Raw genomic sequence first — 20,861 nt, 5'->3', positions numbered from 1 at the left:
AAGTCGTTTAACTATTTGATGGATTTAATTCTCTCTTTGAAAAACTTACTTATCTAAAGATAAACAATCATGGTAAGTATTCAGTCACACTTTATAAATAATCTAAAATGACAAACAAAATAATTTCCTTTAACAATGTTAACAAGAATTTCAATTAATCTAGAATATTCAAAATATTGAGGTATCAAATATTTTTAGTATTTAAAATATCTCTATTATTAAATCAATTGAGGCCAAGTTATATGAAATTACTTTATGTTACTTCAACAACTTTAACTAAATTTCTAAATCATTTTGACAAAGAAAATAATTCAGATTTCTGTTTTTTATGATTTGATTTAATAGAAGAAGGAAAGAGCTTTAAGAGGGTCTATAGACAATGTTCCATTTAAATTGTTTAGTTTTTTTTACTGTAGTTCAGACATCACACACTTTAGAAGACTAAAAACTATTCTCTATTAATGTTTCTAATTAATACCATAGTTAATTGTCAGTTAAAACTTGAAAGTTAACAATTTAAAACAATTCCTTAAATTAAGTGTTTAATATCTTGTTAAACTAGAGTCTTGTTATATCATGACTTTGCAACATGAACATTAGGAAACATACATTTGGATGGAACATTGTCAAAGGGTTAGGGTTAGGGAGGGTTAGACCCTCTTAAAGACCTTTACTTTTTAAAAAAAAGAGTTCAACAGACAAACTCATGATAACACCACACAGGAAGTTAAGATGGTATGTTCCATTCATTCATGATTAGCAGTAGTAGTCGTAGTATTTGTATCAGCTGTAATAATACTGTGGTAGTTGCATCAGCAACAGCAGCACTAAAGCAGCTTTTAAAAAGGAAACTCTAAAATGTTTTAACATCCATGTGTCTCCATCACAGCTGTGCCTTAATATTGTTCCCTTGTGTTTCTCTCTGTTTCCCTCTCCTGCCGTGTCTCCCTCTCTATGTGAGTGTGTGAGTGTGTGTTTGTGTGAGTGTTGATTCTTTCCTACAGCTCACTCTCCTGGATTCCTGCTCACCTGCCTCATCCAGCTCTTCACACATCCAGGGCCAGATTGTTGCTTCTGTTACTGAGGTAGAGACACCCTTCCTTCCTGTCTGCCTGCTCGTTTTCCTGCTAACTCGTCTGAGGCTCAAGTCTGCCCACGTTCTTCCACCCAGCCCAGCCGGTCCTGACATTCCTCTTCCTAATCCCAGCTCATCTAGATACTTTTCAATGAATTAGTTAAACGTTATCTGTCTCCTGGTTGTGTTTTGCTCTTGGGTCAACTTTTTAAACTATAGGTGTCCACAATATTATGTAAATAGAATTGGGCTGCGTTATAACACAGTATACAATACCTTGCAAAAGTATTCAACCCCTCTGGAGTTTTCCTATTTTGTTGCATTATAATGTGGAATTCAAATAGATTTTTATTTGGATTTCATGTAATGGACCTACACAAGATAGTCAGAATTGGTGAAGTTAAGTGGTGTGTGCATATGTATTACCCCCTTAAACAATCTGGTGCTACCAATTACCTTCAGAAGTCACATAAATAGTGTGCAATCCAAGCATCACATGATCTAACAGAGTGGCATTAAATTCGTTATTACAAAATGGAAAGAATACCGCACCAGAACCAACCTGCAACGACCAAGAACTCACAGACCAACAAAGAGACCAAAGATAAACCTGAAGGAGCTGGGAAGCTCCACCACGAAGATTGGAGTATTTGTCAAAAGTAAAGCTTTTAATAACTTTTCATCTTAAAAGGTCTTAAGATCATCCTGGCCAAATTTGAAGTCGATTGCATAAATTCTCTAGGACGAGTTCGTTAAAGTTCAATCCCTGAAAACGATGAAAAAGGCCTAAAAATACAGAAAATGGCCAAATTACTGTAGCGGCCCCTATTGGATGAATGGAATGAAAATTTCAGGGTATGTTACAGGATGCGATGCCGACATATTCTGCAAGTTTCGTGATGATGGGCCAAACGGTTTTCTCCATAACTCGCAAAAATGTGTTTTTAACAAAATTCTAAATGGCGGAAAATCTAGGAGGCGGAGCCTAATGGTCAGAAGGCGTGGTTTGTAGAGCAGATGGAACGGGATATGTGTGTAGAATTTCAAGTCAATCGGACATACGGGATGAGGGCCGTGGCCTTCAAAAATCTAAATTTTGTACGGGGCGCTGTCGAGTCGACTTGCCACTCTGATGCATTAAAATCATATCAGGCAACTACATTTTGGACTTTTAATGTGTGTGCCAATTGTGTGCCTTTAAAAACACTTTCGTTTTCATGGCGAACAATGCGTCGCCACAGTAACGGCGTTCCGCGAAACAACAAACTTGATAACTTTTAATCACCAAGGTCTTTAGATTGTTCTGACCAAATTTGAAGTGGATCTGATAAATTCTCTTGGAGGAGTTCGTTAAAGTTTAGCGCCTTGAAATGGCAAAAAATACAAAATAAATTCATACAAAATTAAAAATGGCCAACTTCCGGTTGGGTTTAGAGCATGGTTCCAAGAGACTTTATTTTAAGTCGACATGTCATACATGTGCCTACCAAATTTCATACATCTAGGTGAAACGTACTGCGGGGGCTGCTTCGTCGAAATTTCGTAGGGGGGCGCTATCGAGTTGACTTGCCACTCTGATGCATTAAAACCATGAGAGATAACTACATTTTGGACTTTATATGTGTGTGCCAAGTTTGGTTGTGTTTTGAGCATTTTTAATCCCTCCGTCTTCAGGCCCGGAGTCTCATCAAACATGTGAAATATGGAAAAGATCTGACTTTGTGAAGTTGAGTTAGTTATTTGTTCATGGCCGCCACGTCGCCGCCGTTTAACGAATTCTTACAATCTTCACAATGAAGCATTATCAAGGTCTTAAGACTTTTCTGACTAAATTTGAGAGGGATCTGATTAATCTGTGAGGAGGAGGATGAAAGAGTACACAACATGTAACTTCCTGTTGCCACTAGGTGGCGCTATTACTATGATTCTAAATTGACATAAAGATGTTATTCATTAATTAATTCATCGTTTGTTCTATGAAAGCTAGAAAATCAAACTAATGCCCAATATCATTTCCCAGATCCCATGGCAATGTTTTCAAATTTCATGTTTCATCAAACCTTACAAAATATTCTTACTTTAGATTAGTTAAGAAGGATATGTGACAGAGAAAACATTGAATCCTTACATTGGAAGTTGGATTTTTCCATCAAAAAAGGCTTAAAAGATAAGTTGTTTATTAATATAGTTAGCAAAATTAAAGAATCGATTTATCAATTTAACTGAATATTAAAAACTGAAACTACTCATGAATCCTACATTGAGTAGTCTTTGGGAGAAAGGCTGGATGTCAATATGTTATACATGTTATAAAAGACACAACAATTAAAAAAATTGTTTGTTATTTTGTGAAAATCCAGTCATTGCGCTTAGCTAAGCTGACTGGCTGTAGCTGTATTTTTACTGAATAGATATGACGATGGTATCAATCTTCTCATCTAACTCTCGGGGAAAAAAGGACAAACAAGCTCTTTTCCCTTGAATCCTTAACTATTACTTTCTATCTGAGTGTCGTGAACGGCTACTCAATTTGGCTGTCAACAGCCATTACTGATGCGGGCATATGTTGTCTCATCCTCTCTGGAACACTCACACTCAAACACACATGCTCACAGCAGCAAGGTCCCTCAGCTACAACAACGGTGATATAGTGACAAAGTCTGAAACTGTAGGCAGCGCCACAGTTCATCCAGGCATATCTGCACATGGACCATTTGTTCTGATTGCACCATAGCAATAGATCATCTACAGGGGTATGTCCTTTTTTCATGAAACATACATAGTTTCGAAAAAAGTACAGTCGTGTATTCTGAAAGCAATAATAATGAACCAGCAAGTTAGATTAAGTTCAAATTTAATTCTTTTTAATTCTTGATTATTATTATTTTTATTACATACATTAAATTTACAGAGGATTATAAAGCATTACTAACAAAATTTAATTTAATTAATTCTTAATTATTATTTTATTACATACATTAAATTTACAGAGGATTATAAAACATTACTAACTAAATTTAATTTAATTAATTCTTGATTATTATTTTTATTACATACATTAAATTTAGAGAGGATAATAAATCATTACTAACAAAATTTAATTTAATTGACAACCACCCTGACCACAAACTCTCAATGATGGCGAGGAAAACTCCCTGGATTGATAAGAAATGTTAAAAAAAAAAAGAAGGAAGAAACCTCGGGAGGGACCGCTAAATGTAGGATCCCCCTCCAGGATGGTCAGCAAACAGGTGGCAATAAAGGACAAATTAAATTTGTAATCTGTCCTTTATTGGCAAACGGGTGCCAATAAAGGACAGATTACAAATTAAATTTTGCTGTTACCTTTTTTTCTAATTGTGTATTTGCCATAGCCTGATTCACTGTATGTATGTATGTATGTATGTATGTATGTATGTATGTATGTATGTATGTATGTATGTATGTATGTATGTATGTATGTATCAATTTAATTGAGTTAAATTGATATATATATATCAGTGTATATATATATATCAATTTAATTGATTCAATTTAACTGTCTCCTCTCAACGTTTGAATCGTTTGCTGCCCGGTGTGTCCTCTTCTTCATCGTCCTCCCTCGACTTCTTTCTAGATCCACCTGGTCTTGGGTCCCTCTCCTCGTCCACCTGCGTCTCTTGCTTCTTGTCCGTCTCCTCTGCAGCAGCTGCATCTTCAGTCACCGTAATATTTCCACTACTCTTAGCAGGATCGTGGCCAGTTGTGACGGTAACTGTGTCTGAGTTGTTGTCTGTAAACTCAAAACACTGTCTTGACTTCTTGCTGCTTCTCTCATCTTCTGCTCTGTCAGTCTTTCTTGTCCTTTTCCTCGATAGACCAGGCAGAGGCTCTTCTTCAGGAACTTCAGCATGTTTGATTGGACTGTTTCCAGTTTTCTTGTTGAAATCGTCGCAGTCGTTGCCGTCACTGTCGTTGCCGTCACTGTCGTTGCCGTCACTGTCGCTGCTGCTTTCAGCAAACTCATCCCACCATCTGCATCTTTTGCTGCTTCTCTCCTCAAAGTCATCTTCATCCTCCTCTCTTGACCTCCTCCTTGACACTCCAGGTAGGGGGCCTTCTTCCTCACCCTGTTTGACTCCAACCTCAACCCCAGCACTAGCACCAGCCTGTTCTGCATCTTCATTATTGTTATCAATTCTGTGATTGTCAACGATGTCGTCTACATTGTCGATGTTGATGTGATTATTGTTGTCCAGGCTGTCGTGGTTGCTTATGTTGTCAAGGTTGAGAATATTATCATTGTTGTCAGGGTTTTCACGGTTGCCCTGGATTTCATTGTTGTCAATGTTACCATGGTTTTCATCATCCTGGTCCTCAATATTGTCACCGACGTCATTTGCATTTTCTACTTCAGGGACGAGAAGCAGGTCCCCTACCAGAGCGTAGCCGGGCTCCCGGGGTCCAGGAACCAAGAGAAATTCAACCAAGCGAACGAGTCTGACACGAAGTTGAACTGCCGGTGACCAATCTCCTCTTGCATTCAAATTAAGGCCAAGTCGGGGGCCTGCAAGGTAAAAAAAAAATCATGTTATCATTACCATTAACTGCACAAAACTGAAAATAAGTCCCCCTTAAAGGTAGAGTCTGTGATACTGGAGAAAGATTCAACAACCAAACCCCAGATTTACCGTCCCTGTCACTGCCTTTCTCTTTATGCATCCATGGCCTTTCCCCTGCTGCAATAGTGTTGTGTGGCTCAAAGGGTGGTCCCGAATAGTTTATAGCTTAATTTATAGTGTCCATACATTATTTATTTTTCTAACCACCATTGTCTTATTTCAGAGCACTTCCACACTTCTTTGTGTGGCCACTCCAAAACGCTTCTAGTTGAATATCACTGAACTTTTCAGAAAGGCGCTGCGCTTCCCAGCACCCTGCCAGCGTGGACAAACAGACTTACAGAAATAATGGGGGCATTACCCCACCTTCTATTTTCTCTTCCCATCTCTCACAAACACACATTCACTGAAATTCTCCCAGTTAAAAAGGTTGATGTAATAATTTCTAAAATGAACATGTTTTTTACGAACAAAATATTCTACTTTAATCCATATTTGTTGGCGTTAACAGTTGAAAAACGACATTTTCAACGTGGCTGGTTTGTTCTCCTGCTTGCCACCCATCAAGGGAGGCCCACCTACACTGTGTGCACAATTATTAGGCAAGTGAGTATTTTGACCATATCATCATTTTTATGCCTATTTTCCAACTCCAAGCTGTATAAACTTGAATGCCTATTGGATTTAAGCATATCAGGTGATGTGTATTTGTGTAATGAGGGAGGGTGTGGCCTAAGGAGATCAACACCCTATATCAAGGTGTGCATAATTATTAGGCAGCTTCTTTTCCTCAGGCAAAATGGGCCAAAAAATAAAAAGATTTAACTGACTCTGAAAAGTCAAAAATTGTAAAAAGTCTTTCAGAGGGATACAGCACTCCTGAAATTGTCTACAGGGTCGCAAGAAACGCGTTGAGAAAGAAGACGCAAATGAACTGCCAAAGATTTGAGAAGAATCAAACATGAAGCTACCAGGAACCCATTATCCTCCAGTGCTGTCATATTCCAGAACTGCAACCTACCTGGAGTGCCCAGAAGCACAAGGTGTTCAGTGCTCAGAGACATGGCCAAGGTAAGGAAGGCTGAAACCCGACCACCACTGAACAAGACACATAAGTTGAAACGTCAAGACTGGGCCAAGAAATATCTAAAGACAGATTTTTCAAAGGTTTTATGGACTGATGAGATGAGAGTGACTCTTGACGGACCAGATGGATGGGCCCGTGGCTGGATCAATAACGGGCACAGAGCTCCACTTTGACTCAGTCGCCAGCAAGGTTGAGGTGGGCTACTGGTATGGGCTGGTATTATAAAAGATGAGCTAGTTGGACCTTTTCGGGTTGAAGATGGACTCAAAATCAACTCCCAAACCTACTGCCAGTTTTTAGAAGACACTTTCTTCAAGCAGTAGTACAGGAAAAAGTCTGCAGCTTTCAAGAAGACCATGATTTTTATGCAGGACAATGCTCCATCGCATGCATCGAAGTACTCCACCACGTGGCTAGCCAGTACAGGCCTTAAAGATGAAAGAATAATGACATGGCCCCCTTCCTCACCTGACCTAAACCCTATTGAGAACTTGTGGGCCCTTCTTAAACGGGAGATTTACTGTGAAGGAAAACAGTACACCTCTCTGAACAGTGTCTGGGAGGCTGTGGTTGCTTCTGCACAAAACGTTGATCGTCAACAGATCAAGAAACTGACAGACTCCATGAATGGAAGGCTTATGACTGTTATTGAAAATAAGGGTGGCTATATTGGTCACTGATTTTTTTTTTTTTTTTGAAATGTCAGAAATGTTTATTTGTAAATTTTGAGTTGTTCGTTTATTATTCTCACTTTAACAGATGCAAATAAACAAGTGAGTTGGGAAAATTTTCGTTTTCCATTTAGTTGCATAATAATTCTGCACACTAATAGTTGCCCAATAATTGTGCACACATAGATATTCTCCTAAGAAAGCCAAAACCTCATTTTTACTTTCTTAAATATTCAGGTTTGAGGTTTATTAACATTTTTGGATTGACCGAGAGCACTGAAGTTGTTCAATAATAAAATGAATCCTCAAAAATACAACTTGCCTAATAATTGTGCACACAGTGTATACTAATAGGCGTTACAAGCTTTTTTAGAAAACCCCAATAGAAGCTTTGAATGTTAAAAAATGTAATTAGTTTGCCCCAGTGTCCCGGCCTGATCCACTGTCTTTGGTTTCTATTTAGAGAGCCAAGGCTGTGTATGAACACCGGGGTTTTTTTTTCAGAGCAAACAGTACGGACAGCTAACAGAGCATGAGGAAATAATAACTTAAAATTTCTGTTTTTTGATTAGAACCGCAGACTCCACCTTTTTAAAGCTTTTAGAAAGATTATACATTACAGATAGATGTATAAAATGATGAACCAAGCACTTACCATTTCTGCTGTTGTGAGATCCGTCTCCTCTTTGGTCCATTTTGACTAAATAAATCAGACAAAGAAAACAAAAATTACATTACAATATCAAAATATTGTCCGTCCTACCTCAAATATTTACATTTCAATTCTGAAGCTTGAAACCATCAAATTTGACATTTAGCATATGTGACAGCTTATCTAGTAAATGGTATCTGTCCCTAAAATCTGTAGTACAAACACAAGCTTGTGCCAACGTTTTGTTGAACAAATATGATTTCAAAAGAAGTCCCTACCAGCTAATTAATGCAACATTTGTTGATTTTAACATAATGACTGACTAATTAAGTAGACAACGACAGTCATGATAAGACTTAAATGATGAACTAGGTGATTGAGGAATGATCCTATAAACAGGGTTGTAGACATACCTTACTTCCAAAGAGCTGGTCTGTAATTTTAGCTAAAAATAATAGCTGCAAGTTGTCGCCTGACAAAAACTGTTTTCAGTGTTGATCTGTGTTGATATGCTTTGATCTGTGTTGATCGGTGTTAATCTGTGCTGATCTGTGCATGTCTGTGTTGATTATTTTCACTCCTTTGATACACGTGTGAATTCTAGAACTATGAGTTCTAGAATGTCATGGTTCCATTTTGTTTCTCTAATAATAACACTGAGTGTTCATTACTGTATATATGTATATATATAGTGTTATTTTTCTCAACAACTCATATGAATGGACACAAACCAGCAATAAATTGCTCTTCAACAGTATTCCCTATGTAGCTTAATCCTCTGTGCCTCAATGCCACCTTAGCATAAAGTTGCTGGCAGTAACTATGACAATGTTTGAGAGATGCAGTACCAGTCAAAAGTTTGGACACACCTTCTCATCAATGGTTTTACTTTATTTTAATTTTTTTCTACATTGTAGATTAATATTGAAGACATCCAAACTATGAAGGAACACATACGGAATTATTTGGTAAACAAACTAATGCTCAACAAACCAGAATATGTTTTTATATTTTAGATTCTTCAAAGTAGTTGAATGAGAAGGTGTGTCCAAACTTTTGACTGGTGCTGTAGATGCATAAGCATGCTGATATTTTGCCAAGAGAATATCTTTTTTGATATGAGGCCAATGTGTTATTTCACAGTTCTGAAAACTAAGAAACACAAGTTATTAGTTTTTTGTACTACTGTCTGTTCAAGCAATGGTCGCAGTGATTGGCTGTGTCCAGAGAGGTCAAATAGACCTTAGACAGTAGCAAATAGAGATCACCAGCCTTAAACAATACTCACAGGAACTCACTGTGCCCTGCCGAGAAATATTACTGCAACTAAAACCAATATTGTCATTATAACACTTTGGTTTTTGTATGTATTAAACAAACAAGGTGCAGCGTGTTAATTAGTGGGCTTTGGAGAAGTTTGTTTACCCTTTAGACTGTGCCAGGCTAGCGATTTATCCCTTGATTTAAGTCGTTAATCTAAACTAAGCTAACCATCTCCTGGCTTTAGCTACATATTCACCGTACAGACATTTTATCAATCTTCTCATCTTCCCCTTGACAAGATAGAGAATATAAGCCTATTACCCATTATGTTGAACTACTCCTTTAACAGGTTTTCGGGTTGATGTTTTTCCCCAAGTGTTTGGATTAAAAAGTGAATTAACTTCAATTGGATGTAGAGGTGACAGTGCCAGCAGTGAGAGCAGAGGATGGACTCAGGCTGTGATTATCTCTCTTTGGGAGTTCAAGATCAGGTCAGAGAGACAACAGAGATAGACTTACTCACTTTTACAGCAAAAGAAGAGCATGAGAGACATACAGACGCAAAAACAAACAAAACAGAGCCTGTGGGAAAACGTGTTTGTAGATAAAAAGATGAAATACATACCTAGAGGAATGGAATAAATTAACATTTTTAATAAAGTTTGTCAAAAAGGATGCCAGATATTTGGTTTAAAGGTATATTATGTAGTCATATTGTTAGCCCTGTTAGCCTTTCCTCTTTGGCTAAACAAGTGATGGCAGGTATATTCCAAAACCCAAATAAACACATCCACACCTCCTCACAAACCTGTGGGAAGGTACCAGATTTTAAAGGAATGCAGCCAAAGGCACTCTTATCCTGCAGTCGCCCCCCAGTCTGCTTTCTGTGTCTGTATGTCTCTCTGCTCGGTATGTGACACAGCCCAATATAGCATCACATAGAGACTGAAAGGGGAAAATGAAGCTTTAAAAAACACAGTGATTTTACAACCCGCTGCCTTGTATAGGACGCTAAAGAGTGCCACATAGGTCAACCTGGGCCTCTGTACGGTTTGACATCGAAATTATACTGGATGCAGACCCTGCTTCATGGTTTTGGTTACACAACCATGTGAGGTCCAAATGTGCTCTGCTGAGCCCAGAAATGTCCCAGTCACAGCATAATTAAAATAAAAAGGAAAATACAGGCAGATGGCAACACACGCTTGTAATGAGTCATAAGTGATGATTCAAAGGAGTATCAGTCTAAACAAAGGAAACATAGGAAATTGATGCACTTTCAAGAGTTAATATCTGCAAAAACATTCCCATCAGACTCAGCCATACTTACTGTTTAGTGGTAATTAGCAAAAGTTTGCATACTGAGCTAGCATGGTGAACATGGTAAACGTTATACCTGCTTGGCATTATATTGTTTTTGTCAATACGCCGAAATTAAGAATATAAAACAGGCATTACTCTATGGTAAATCGTTTAACGTAAAGAAAGTTAATCAAGGGGTTAATATTTCACTTTTCAGCAACAAAAATGTTGGTGGTCTAAAGTTATTATTTATCATCGTTTTATTTATGTACTAATAGCACACAGATTAAATCAAGTTGAGATCTGTGTGGTGCAGCTGTGTACAAGGTGACTGTCTAGGAATGAGTCAATATGTTACAGAGACGATCTGCCATTAGTTTTGTTACGTCTCCAACATGCCAGCTGGAAAGCAGCCTTCTGCAATTGCGTCGCAGCTGTGTCTTTTTTAGCCTCCACGTTTTTGCAATAACTTTATTGAAGAAGGCTGGTGTTTGCTACAAGCCTTTCCGAGCTTCTCTTGCGTGCAGGGACTGAGCTAATATTTGAAACAAACAAGTAGAAAGTGAGTAGTGGGGGTGCCAGCGCCTGGTGACGCTTGATTTCGGAGAAAGACGATACACATCTTTCCCCGAAATCATGCGTCACCAGGCGGCCACGAAGACAACCTAAGACCGGGGCTGCAAACTGAAGCGCTGGCACCAAATCAAAATGCCAAATCTTTTGTCTATATTCTGGAAAATGAGTTACACTCTAAATAAAATGTGGATGTAGGAAGATGGAGAGAGAGTCTGGTAACAGAACTGTGGGTATAAAATTGATTAAGTGGCGCTTTTCTTGTGTGAGCCTATTTGCAGGATAATGATTTTATGCTTTGAATAAATATATTTATATTCAAAATTGTAATCACTGAAGTTTATTTTGATAGATGTTTTTAATCAAAACTGGAGTAGACTCTTTAAAGCCTTTTATGCTTTTGCCCTTGCATATTATTTTATTATTTATATTGGGTTGTTTTTTTAACGTTCTTTATTATGTGATATAAATAATTCAATCCATCACTCAAAAATCCTGAGAATAAAAATACAATAACAGTCGTATCCTTACGCACTCTAGTTTCAATGTTCTGTTTTTTTTTTTTGCTTGAGTCCTCCATGGTTATTATTTTTTAATTATCAATTATATTGCCGTACTGCCTTCTCGAGCAGGTAGAGGGCAACTTAATGACCCAGCGAGGGAAAAGTAGGGACAAGGAAATATGTCTTATGGCCGGAGTCTCATCAAACATGTGAAATATGGAAAAGATCAGACCTTGTGGAGTCGAGTTACAGAAGTTTATTTGTTCACGGTGAAGGATCGAAATTCGCTGAGCCGCCCTTCAACAAATTCTTACAATCTTCACAATGAAGCATTATCAAGGTTTTAAGGCTTTTCTGACAAAATCTGAGAGAGATCTAATTAATGTGATGAGGAGGTTGTAAGAGTACACAACATGTAACTTCCTGTTGCCACTAGGTGGCGCTATTACTAATATTCTAAATTGACATGAAGATGTCTTCAGGGTCAGGATGGCATGACATATGAGAAATTTTGAGCATATTAGACAATGTACGGCCGAGTTATAACAACTTCCTGTTTCATGGCGAATGGTGTTTTTTTGAAAGTGATGCCACAGATACAGTTAAAACTGGAAAGTTAACAGTTGAAAACAATTCCTTAAATTAGGTGTAATATCTTGTTAAACAAGAGTCTTGTTATATCATGACTTTGCAACATGAACATTAGGAAACATACATTTGGATGGAACATTGTCAAAGGGTTAGGGTTAGACCCTCTTAAAGACCTTTACTTTTTTTTAATAAAAGACAAACTCATGATAACACCACACAAAGTTAAGATGGTACGTTCCATTCATTCATGATTAGCAGTAGTAGTAGTAGTTTGTATCAGCTGTAATAATACTGTGGTAGTTGCAGCAGCACTAAAGCAGCTTTTAAAAAGGCATGTGTCTCCATCACGGCCGTGCCTTAATATTGTTCCCTTGTGTTTCTCTCTGTTTCCCTCTCTATGTGAGTGTGTGAGTGTTGATTCTTTCCTACAGCTCACTCTCCTGTTCTCCTGCCTCATCAGTTCATCAGCTTCGCTGTTTTCAACCCCGGCTCTTCACATCCAGATCGTTGCTTCTGTTACTGAGGTAGAGACGCTTCAGTCTTCTCTGGTTAGTAATTTATCCTTCGTGTTTCATTCCTGTTAACTCCTCTGCAACTCAGGTCTGCCCACGTTCTTCCATCCAGTCCAGCCCGTCCTCACATTCCTCTTCACCCTCCTGTCCTCTGCCGTCAGCAGCCATCCCATCTCTTCTGAATACTTTTCAATAAATCAGTTAAACGTCATCTGTCTCTTAGTTTGTGTTCAGCTCATTCACGGCTCCATCGTGGTTTCAGTGTGAACAGGAAACGTTTCAGAAGTGAAGCGTCTATTCTTCAGCAGCCACAAGTCTGAAACAGTTTGACAACATTTTTGGTGTTTTACAAGCATAAATACATAATAACATAACTCCATCAAATTCACAGGAACCAACAGCAGCTGTTGTTGCAGCTATACAGAACTGTAGTACAACCATATCAGTGTACCTAATATAAAACTTCCTGTACAATAAAACGTTTTTTAAATATGCTCTTGCATCTTGCAATCAGGTGAAAACAAAAGTTGTGTCCAAAAATAAATGTGATTGTAGACTTTTGGGGCCCCACAAACCCTCAACCAGGTCTCAATTAGATCCCTTAATTCAAAAGCCTGATGTTAAGTCTCACCCTGAAATCCTGCTTCATGCTGGAACCTGGAAAAAAAAATGAGGTTTGTGAAGCCAAGTCATGTGACCTTTAGAGGTCAAAATATGACCTGACGTACTGTCCACTATTGTAACCTGAACAAAAAATTAAGCTCACCCAGCATTGTGATGGAAATCTTAGAGCTAGTTCCCAGATGTCTTAAGCAGTAACATTTATTGTTGCTCGATCGAGGAAAACAGGGAAACGCCACGTGTGAATCACAGCGTACTGCTACCCAATTCTGAAGATGGTGTCCTTGAGCACAGTATTTAACCTTTCCAGTACCAGCTAAGTTCCGCTATACTGTACTGCGTCCTTGTTCTGAACGGCACACCACTCAGAAAACAACCTCCACCTGTTCTCGTACTGGAGACGGGTAGAAGGGGCTCTGGCTTTAAGGATAGTCCTTCTAACTGGTTCTATGCAGCCACTCAGCAGCGGGTCGGGCCCTCCAGCGGCCAGACCCACAGTTAAAGGCAGCCGGGATCAGGATGCAAAATCCGACCCCTAGGCTGAGACAGGAGGGTTCTCCCGTCGGCGAGGCACAAGGGCGTCCTGCAGCAGAGTCTGTGCAGCAGAGCTAAACCAAGTCCTGGCTGGCCATAAGGGGCCACCAGCAGAAGTCTGAGGCCTGTTGAAGCCCTCTGAGAATTGTGGTAAGATCAAAATGTTGGAAAAAGGCGTAAAGAAGACCTTCTGGCCACATGTGAGCCAGGGCATCCTGACACAGAGGACTGGTTCTCTCCATCAAGGAGAACCAGACGGGGCAGTGGGTCAACATCTCCGAGGCAAAGAGATCCACATCTGCCCTGCCGAAGAGGCCCCAGATGCTGCGCACCACCTCTGGTTGAAGCCCCCCCAGGAAATCTACGACCTTCTTCAGTTCCCCTGGTAGATACATTGTCCGTAAACGGGACGGCCGTAACAACTTTGCAGATTTAGTGCCCCCTGGTGGTTCATAAGAAACACGGTCGAGGTGCTCTTCGACCGGACCAGCACATGCTTTACTCTCAAGTATGGCAGAAAGCGTTTGAACACTAGATGCACAGCCCGTAGCTCTAGAACATTGACATGCTCAATGCAGTCCTGAGCAGACCTGTTCCCCCATACTGCACTCGACCCTGAGAGAAAGGCATCTGTTGGGACAACCTCCCGGCGGAAAGGAACTGAGCCCATGGGGACATCCCTTGACAAGAATGCCCTCTCCCTCCACGGTAGAGCGAGAAGGCACTGACTTGATACCTCTATTGTCCTGTGCCACTTAGCGTCCAAGAGAAGGCTGTTCGGCCATCTCTGCAGGGGGCTCAGTGCCAGCAAGCCCAAAACTACATCTGAGGAAGCCATGTCATTCTGCCCCCTCGGAAAAGGGGAAGGCTGTGGAGGATGTCGTCAACGCGCTGGAGCGACAGACAGGCCGTCATAGTGACTGCATCCAGAGCCACACCAATGAAGGTTATGCGCTGATAGGGGCTCAGAAGGCTCTTCTCCATGTTCATCCTGAGACCCAGCAGGGCCACGTGAGAGAGAAGGCAAGCCTTGTCCTATGCCACATGAAGCCGGGATGGCGCACAAATCAGCCAATCGTCAAGGTACAGCAGTATCTTCAAGCCCTTCGATTGAAGGGGGAGAGGGCAGCCGTAACGCAACTTGTGAACACTCGCAGGGAGAAGAGATAGTCCAAATGGAAACACCCTGAACTGAAAGTGACAGCTTTAAAAAGGTGAAACGTCTGTGGTGAGGCACAATGGAGACATGGAAATAGGCATCCTTTGAGGCAACAGACATGAACATTTCCTCTGGAAAAGAGCACAAAGAACATCTGCTGTTCTAAACATGTGGAATGGCAAAACCTTCAGTAACTTGTTGAGTCCCCTCTGATCCATGACTGTACGCAATCTGCCGCCTCTCTTTTTTACGAGAAAGTAGATTGAGTAGAACCCGCTGGGCGTTGACTGGGGTTCCACCATCTTGATGAGCTCGAGCGAGAGTTCTCTGCCAACCGTGGAAAACAAGCAAACAGGAACTCTAATGTTATAACCATGTTAATTGCTCTAACTGATTGATGTGCTTGAAATAGAACAAAAAAGTACAAAATCTCATAAAAAACAAGTTTCTCTATAAAACCTATTTTCATTCAAAAAAAGAAACCAAAGTTAAACAAGCAGCTGTACAAAAGCTCCTTAATATTGGAAATCAATGGATTTAAATCAGGAACCACCCAACAAAAAATAACTTTCGACTCGGCTTTGACAGTCTTTGATGTTCATTACAGTCTGTCCTAAAAATGCATTGTGCCCTAATATCTACAGTCTGGGTACCTTTTAGCAGATCTCAAAAGAAGTTTGGTATTTTTAGGAATCACTATTTTACCATTAAGTCTGACTGACAGTCCAAACCCCAAAGATATTCATTTTACAGTGACATAAAACAGAGAAGCAGCAAAACCTCACATTAATGGTCAATTCGTACTTAATGCTGTCGATCAACTACCATTAACCAACCACATGTTTCAGCACTACTAAAGGCTTCATTGTGGTTTTGACTGTTTGTATGAGTGTTGCTCTGGTCTGCACCTTTTAGCCTGGCCCCATCTGAAGACAACAACACATTAAAGTGACAATAAAGACCAAAATAACCTCACCAGTTTATAGATTTCACCTCTGAATTCTTACCTTGAAGTTCCACAACAACGTTTTTCTTCTCCTCCTCTGCTGGTTGTTGGGCGTCACTTTGCTGTCTTCCCTTCCAGTTGTGTTTCTTCCTCAGTTTTCCCATTTTAAACTGAGGTCCTGTGCAAAAAATGACTAAAGTCCAGATTCTAAATTAAGGCAATTTATTTGCTTACAATCGCAGGGTTTCCAAAAACAAACAAAGCACTTTCTATCTCAAAAGTATCTTTCCTCTTTCCTACACAAAATAAATCATAACATACATCTTCATTCAATAAGGTCAAAAACAGTTTGCCTCTGCCTAGTCAGCAACACCTGTTTCAATGAGCCCCACTGATTATATGAACCTGTTGCCTCATTGACAGCAACACTACGCCCCCAAGTGGTGGGAGGTTTAACAAAACAAACAATAACAAAGTGGCTCTTACACGAGCTAACTAGCTAACTGAAGCTCAACTATTACGGTGAAAAATGTAAATTACAAAATACAAATATTTGTTATTTGAACAGGTCAGACAACGGCACGTTTAATGTAAACACTTCACGTGCGAAATAACAGTCCTGAACAAACCTCACGTGTAAACAAACGACGGTCCATCAGTTTAAACAGCCCGCCGCTGAAACCTAGTCTCCATTTAAAGGTTCCGCTACAAAGAAAAGTAATCCCCAATATCTACCTATTAGCGTTTCTTAATTCATAGAAAAAAGGAAGAATTTAGACGATATTTTTTTCTTACAGAAGTAAGTCTGTTTTATGGTATCAGCTGATTTAGAGGGAAATTTCTAAAGAATTGTATTGAATTTATCAATTGAAATATATATTTTTTATTAATCCAAATGCTTTTGATTTTTTAAAAATGTATGTTACAAAAGAGGAAATACAAAACATAAAATATAATGCAATTAGAAAAACGTATACAATTGCCAGATATCAAACACACACATAAAACACTCACTTCATGATGTTCGTCAGTCGTAACCATTTCTCATTCAGTCTTCAGTTGGCTCACACATACAAATAAAGCTTCTCAAGGAGCTGAAGTACATATTTTTATTGATATATTCTTTGGCCACATGAGCCTTTGAAAATGGAAAACTATAATGTTATTGTTCATCGACATGGCAGAAAGAGTTATTGACTTTAAACCTGACATAGAAAATATTAGATTTCTTCATGTGATCATTGTTATCATGTCAATAAAAGTGTAATGAGTATAACCGTGCTGACAGTCAAACCAATTTGCGATATTATCAACTGATATTAGCTGAACACAAACATATTAGTATGAACAATACAGTAATATGTTTGTAGTAGTTTGTTCACGACCTCACATCAATGACAAGTCCATGATTCAAATGTAAAATGTCCTGCTTTTTTCACAATTGAAAGGATTCTCATCAAAATACTGACAATGAAATAAATAGAATCCAGTATGTTGTTACAGGAAATGTTCTTCTCAAATAATAACATTGGCATCAGCCTTAAAAATCCATTATCAGTAATTCTCTAGTGCAGATTATTTCTAATCGTTTTTTTCATTTAGTCTGTTCTACGGTGTTAAACGGTGGTATATGAAGGTCTACAAATACAAAGATGGATGACAAATAAAACAAATAAACTCATCTTAGTGAGGTGTTTCAAGTCTCCCATAGGTGCTCAGTTGGAACTGGTTAACATTATTTTCATACTTATTGAACCATTCTAGCTTTTTCCTGCATTGAAGCATCTTTGTTATGATTCTCTACTCATTTATTCAGGGGTTTTCTTTCATTTGTCACCTGCTTGTGTATGAAATGAACTTTGGTATTATAGCATGAAACACAAAAGTATGTGAGAGACATTTACTCTCCGATGTTCAAACGATAAACAGCTCTTCTTCTTCTTTTGTATCAATAAATCATCACAGCTCCATCTCAGATGCTGCTGTCCTTAAAAGGAGCGTACACGTTCTCCCTCAGACTCTCCCCGGCTGTGAGGTTCTCCTCCCTGGTCCTCCTCGCCTCTTTGGAAAGCCTCTCAAACCTCTTCAGGAACAAGATGAGAGCCACCAGCAGAGCCGCCTGCAGCAGCACAAACACAAACAGACACACCTGTGAGACCAGAGCCAGGTCCCAGTACCAGTAGTGGCAGGACTCCAGGACCTCCTTCTCCGTTAAATACACCACCAGTCGCCCTCTCAGGCCGAGAGGGGAGCTGCAGTTGACGCCCAGGTGTGATGTGAGGGCGGGAGGCTGACGCAGCAGCCAGGCCCGCAGGTAGAGGACGCTGCAGTCACACTCCCAGGGGTTACCATGAAGGGAGACGGAGCGGAGGGAGGTCAGATCATCCAGGAGCCCATTGGGGAAGCTGGTCAACCGGTTGTCGTGGAGATGGAGGGAGGTGGTCCCAGCGGGGAAACTGGTGGGGAGTGAGGAGGAGGTGAGAGACCTTCTGCTGCAATCCACCTGATTGTGATGACAGGAGCAAAGGTGGGGGCATGCTGATGACCTTTGACCTCCAAACAAGGGGAGCAGGCAGAGGAGCAGAAACCCTTTCATGGTTACTAATCACTGGAGAAGAGAGGAGAGAGGAGAGGAGAGAGGAGATGAGACATTTACTGAAATACTGCACTTAAAGGTGACATGTCATCCCTATTTTTAAGCTCATACTTGTATTTTGGGTTTCTACTAAACATGTCTATATGCTGAAATGTTAAAATAAAAACATGAGTGGGGGGGCTTCATGTGAGATGTGATGTGGAGCCAAATCCAGATAACCAAATGTAGTTTTTCATGATATGTATCTATAAATACAACTTTGAGGTAGTTTTACTTTACTTGAGTATTTCCATTTTCTGCCACTTTATACTTCTACTACAATTCAGAGGAAAATATTATACCTTTACTTCACTTCATTTATAAGTATCTTTGCAGATTAATAACACAAAAATACTATCAACAAATTATTATCGGTCAGGTATCGATAAGACTTCATTGATCCCCAAGGAAGGAAATCACAAACTACCCAGCAGTATGTAAAGCATTAAAAGATCTCCACCTTTACCAGCAGCAACATTTAAGTGATGAGCACAATAATACATCAACTATAATAAGCTAATTATATATTGTACATCATTCTGAAATGGGCCATTCTGCATAACGAGTACTTTTACTTTTGATACTTTAAGTACATTTGATGCTTTTTCTACTTTTACACAAGTCAAATATTGAATGCAGAACTTTCTCCACTGACATATTACTACTTTTACTTGAGTAAATGATCATAACACTACTACTAATCACTTTAGATTGATGCATTGTGTGTTGGTTTCACTGGTCAAAGAGGAAACCATAATCAGCCTCTGCTCTTTATAACTCTTGATGGGTGAAATATTTGTTTTCCGCAGATATTAAGGTGTAGGAACCAACTACACTCCCACATTTCCTGTCTGGTTCTTGACTGTAAATTAAAGAGATCATTCAACTGTTACTGTTTAACCTCATATTAAACAACACTAGATACATTAACATTAAAGTTTGCAGAAACATAATCCTCTGTCACAAACTGATGACAGGAAACCCTGTTTTAATGTAATTTATGTTAAAGACAGTTACAGAACTAAAAGTCTTCATAAGGTCTGAGGAGAGTCATTTACCTTCAGTGCTTCGTGTCTTCAGGAGAGAACTGTGTTTCTACAGAGGATGTGTGTGTGTGTGTTACTACCAGCTGACAGTCACTGATAAAGACCACTGACAAATATGAACACACACACACCCGTACAGTACAAAACACACACACGTACAGAACAACACACACACACACAGACGTCTAACAGGACATGAGAAGTATCTCAGTAACTCTTTATCTTGTGGGTCCTTCATTTCTAATGACTTTCTACTGCAGGAAGCTCTCTGGAAAGAACTGTTTGGTACTTAGAGGACAAATAGAGAAAGTGTTCAATAAGTTACAGATATTATTATCTTTAATTAATTACTAGTGAAACCTAGAGTCTTTGAGTCAGATTACAGCAGCTAAACATGGGAACATTTTTCTATTTTCCCTATAATTCCCAAATATTGTACTTGTTACTCCACTGCATTTATTTGATAACCTAAGTTACTGGTTACTTAGTGGTTTCTGACTAATAAAACAAAATATAATCAACAAGTAACCTATGATGTATCAGTATAGGTTAAGATAAGTTTATCGATCCCTACGGGAAATTCACAAACTACCCAGCAGTATATAAAGTATTTAAAATAAGCTCCACCTTTACCAGCTGCAACATTAACACAGCATTAATGCATCAATAATTGTAATCTTTAATATATATTATTCCGATATGGGCCATTCTGCATAATGAGTGCTTTTACTTTTGGTGCTTTAGGTATATTTTGATGCTAACACATTTGCACTAAGTACATTTCTAATGCAGGACTTTTACCCCAGTATGACTACACTGTAGTATTGCTACTTTTACAGAAGTACTAGATCTGAGTACTTCTTCCACCATAAAATGTGTCCCGGCCCAGTAAAATACACACGTCTGTCAATCATACTGATGTTACGTCTGCTCTGACTGGCAGGGAGAAGATGCTGTGTGCAGTGTGCAGAGGAAGAATGGCTGCAGGAGATAAACTTCACTCAGCAGATGATGATTTCCTGCAGCGGCGCTGAACTCACTGGAACTTAATGTACTTTAACTCTGAAACACTCAGAGAGAAACGATGCCG

The 20,861-nt window shown here is 39.3% G+C and overlaps 1 protein-coding gene across 3 annotated transcripts; it reads right to left on the bottom strand.

The window, feature by feature from the left end:
- Positions 1-13,048: 13,048 nt before the first annotated feature.
- On the bottom strand, positions 13,049-19,859 carry LOC129101173 (platelet glycoprotein Ib beta chain-like). 3 transcript variants are annotated; one of them, XM_054610846.1, is made up of 4 exons: positions 19,784-19,859; positions 16,496-18,698; positions 16,152-16,463; positions 13,049-13,146 (listed from the first exon to the last, which is right to left on the bottom strand). In XM_054610846.1, exon 2 carries the CDS (start codon positions 18,684-18,686, stop codon positions 18,063-18,065), a length of 624 nt encoding a protein of 207 aa, XP_054466821.1. In that variant the 5' UTR covers positions 18,687-18,698; positions 19,784-19,859; the 3' UTR covers positions 13,049-13,146; positions 16,152-16,463; positions 16,496-18,062. The 3 variants fall into 3 exon arrangements, with proteins under 3 accessions (XP_054466821.1, XP_054466819.1, XP_054466820.1); XM_054610844.1 differs by having other exon boundaries at positions 16,152-18,698; XM_054610845.1 differs by lacking the exon at positions 13,049-13,146 and adding an exon at positions 15,253-15,471 and having other exon boundaries at positions 16,152-18,698.
- Between the last annotated feature and the right edge of the window lie 1,002 nt (positions 19,860-20,861).

This window comes from Anoplopoma fimbria, chromosome 13 (genome assembly GCF_027596085.1).
Source record: "Anoplopoma fimbria isolate UVic2021 breed Golden Eagle Sablefish chromosome 13, Afim_UVic_2022, whole genome shotgun sequence".
In the NCBI taxonomy this organism is placed as follows: domain Eukaryota; kingdom Metazoa; phylum Chordata; class Actinopteri; order Perciformes; family Anoplopomatidae; genus Anoplopoma; species Anoplopoma fimbria.
This window is presented reverse-complemented; position numbering and strand designations above follow the sequence as displayed.

Bases quoted from the DNA above. Each gene is read 5' to 3' on its own strand.
- LOC129101173 (XM_054610844.1), bottom strand. From the start codon at position 18,686: ATGAAAGGGTTTCTGCTCCTCTGCCTGCTCCCCTTGTTTGGAGGTCAA.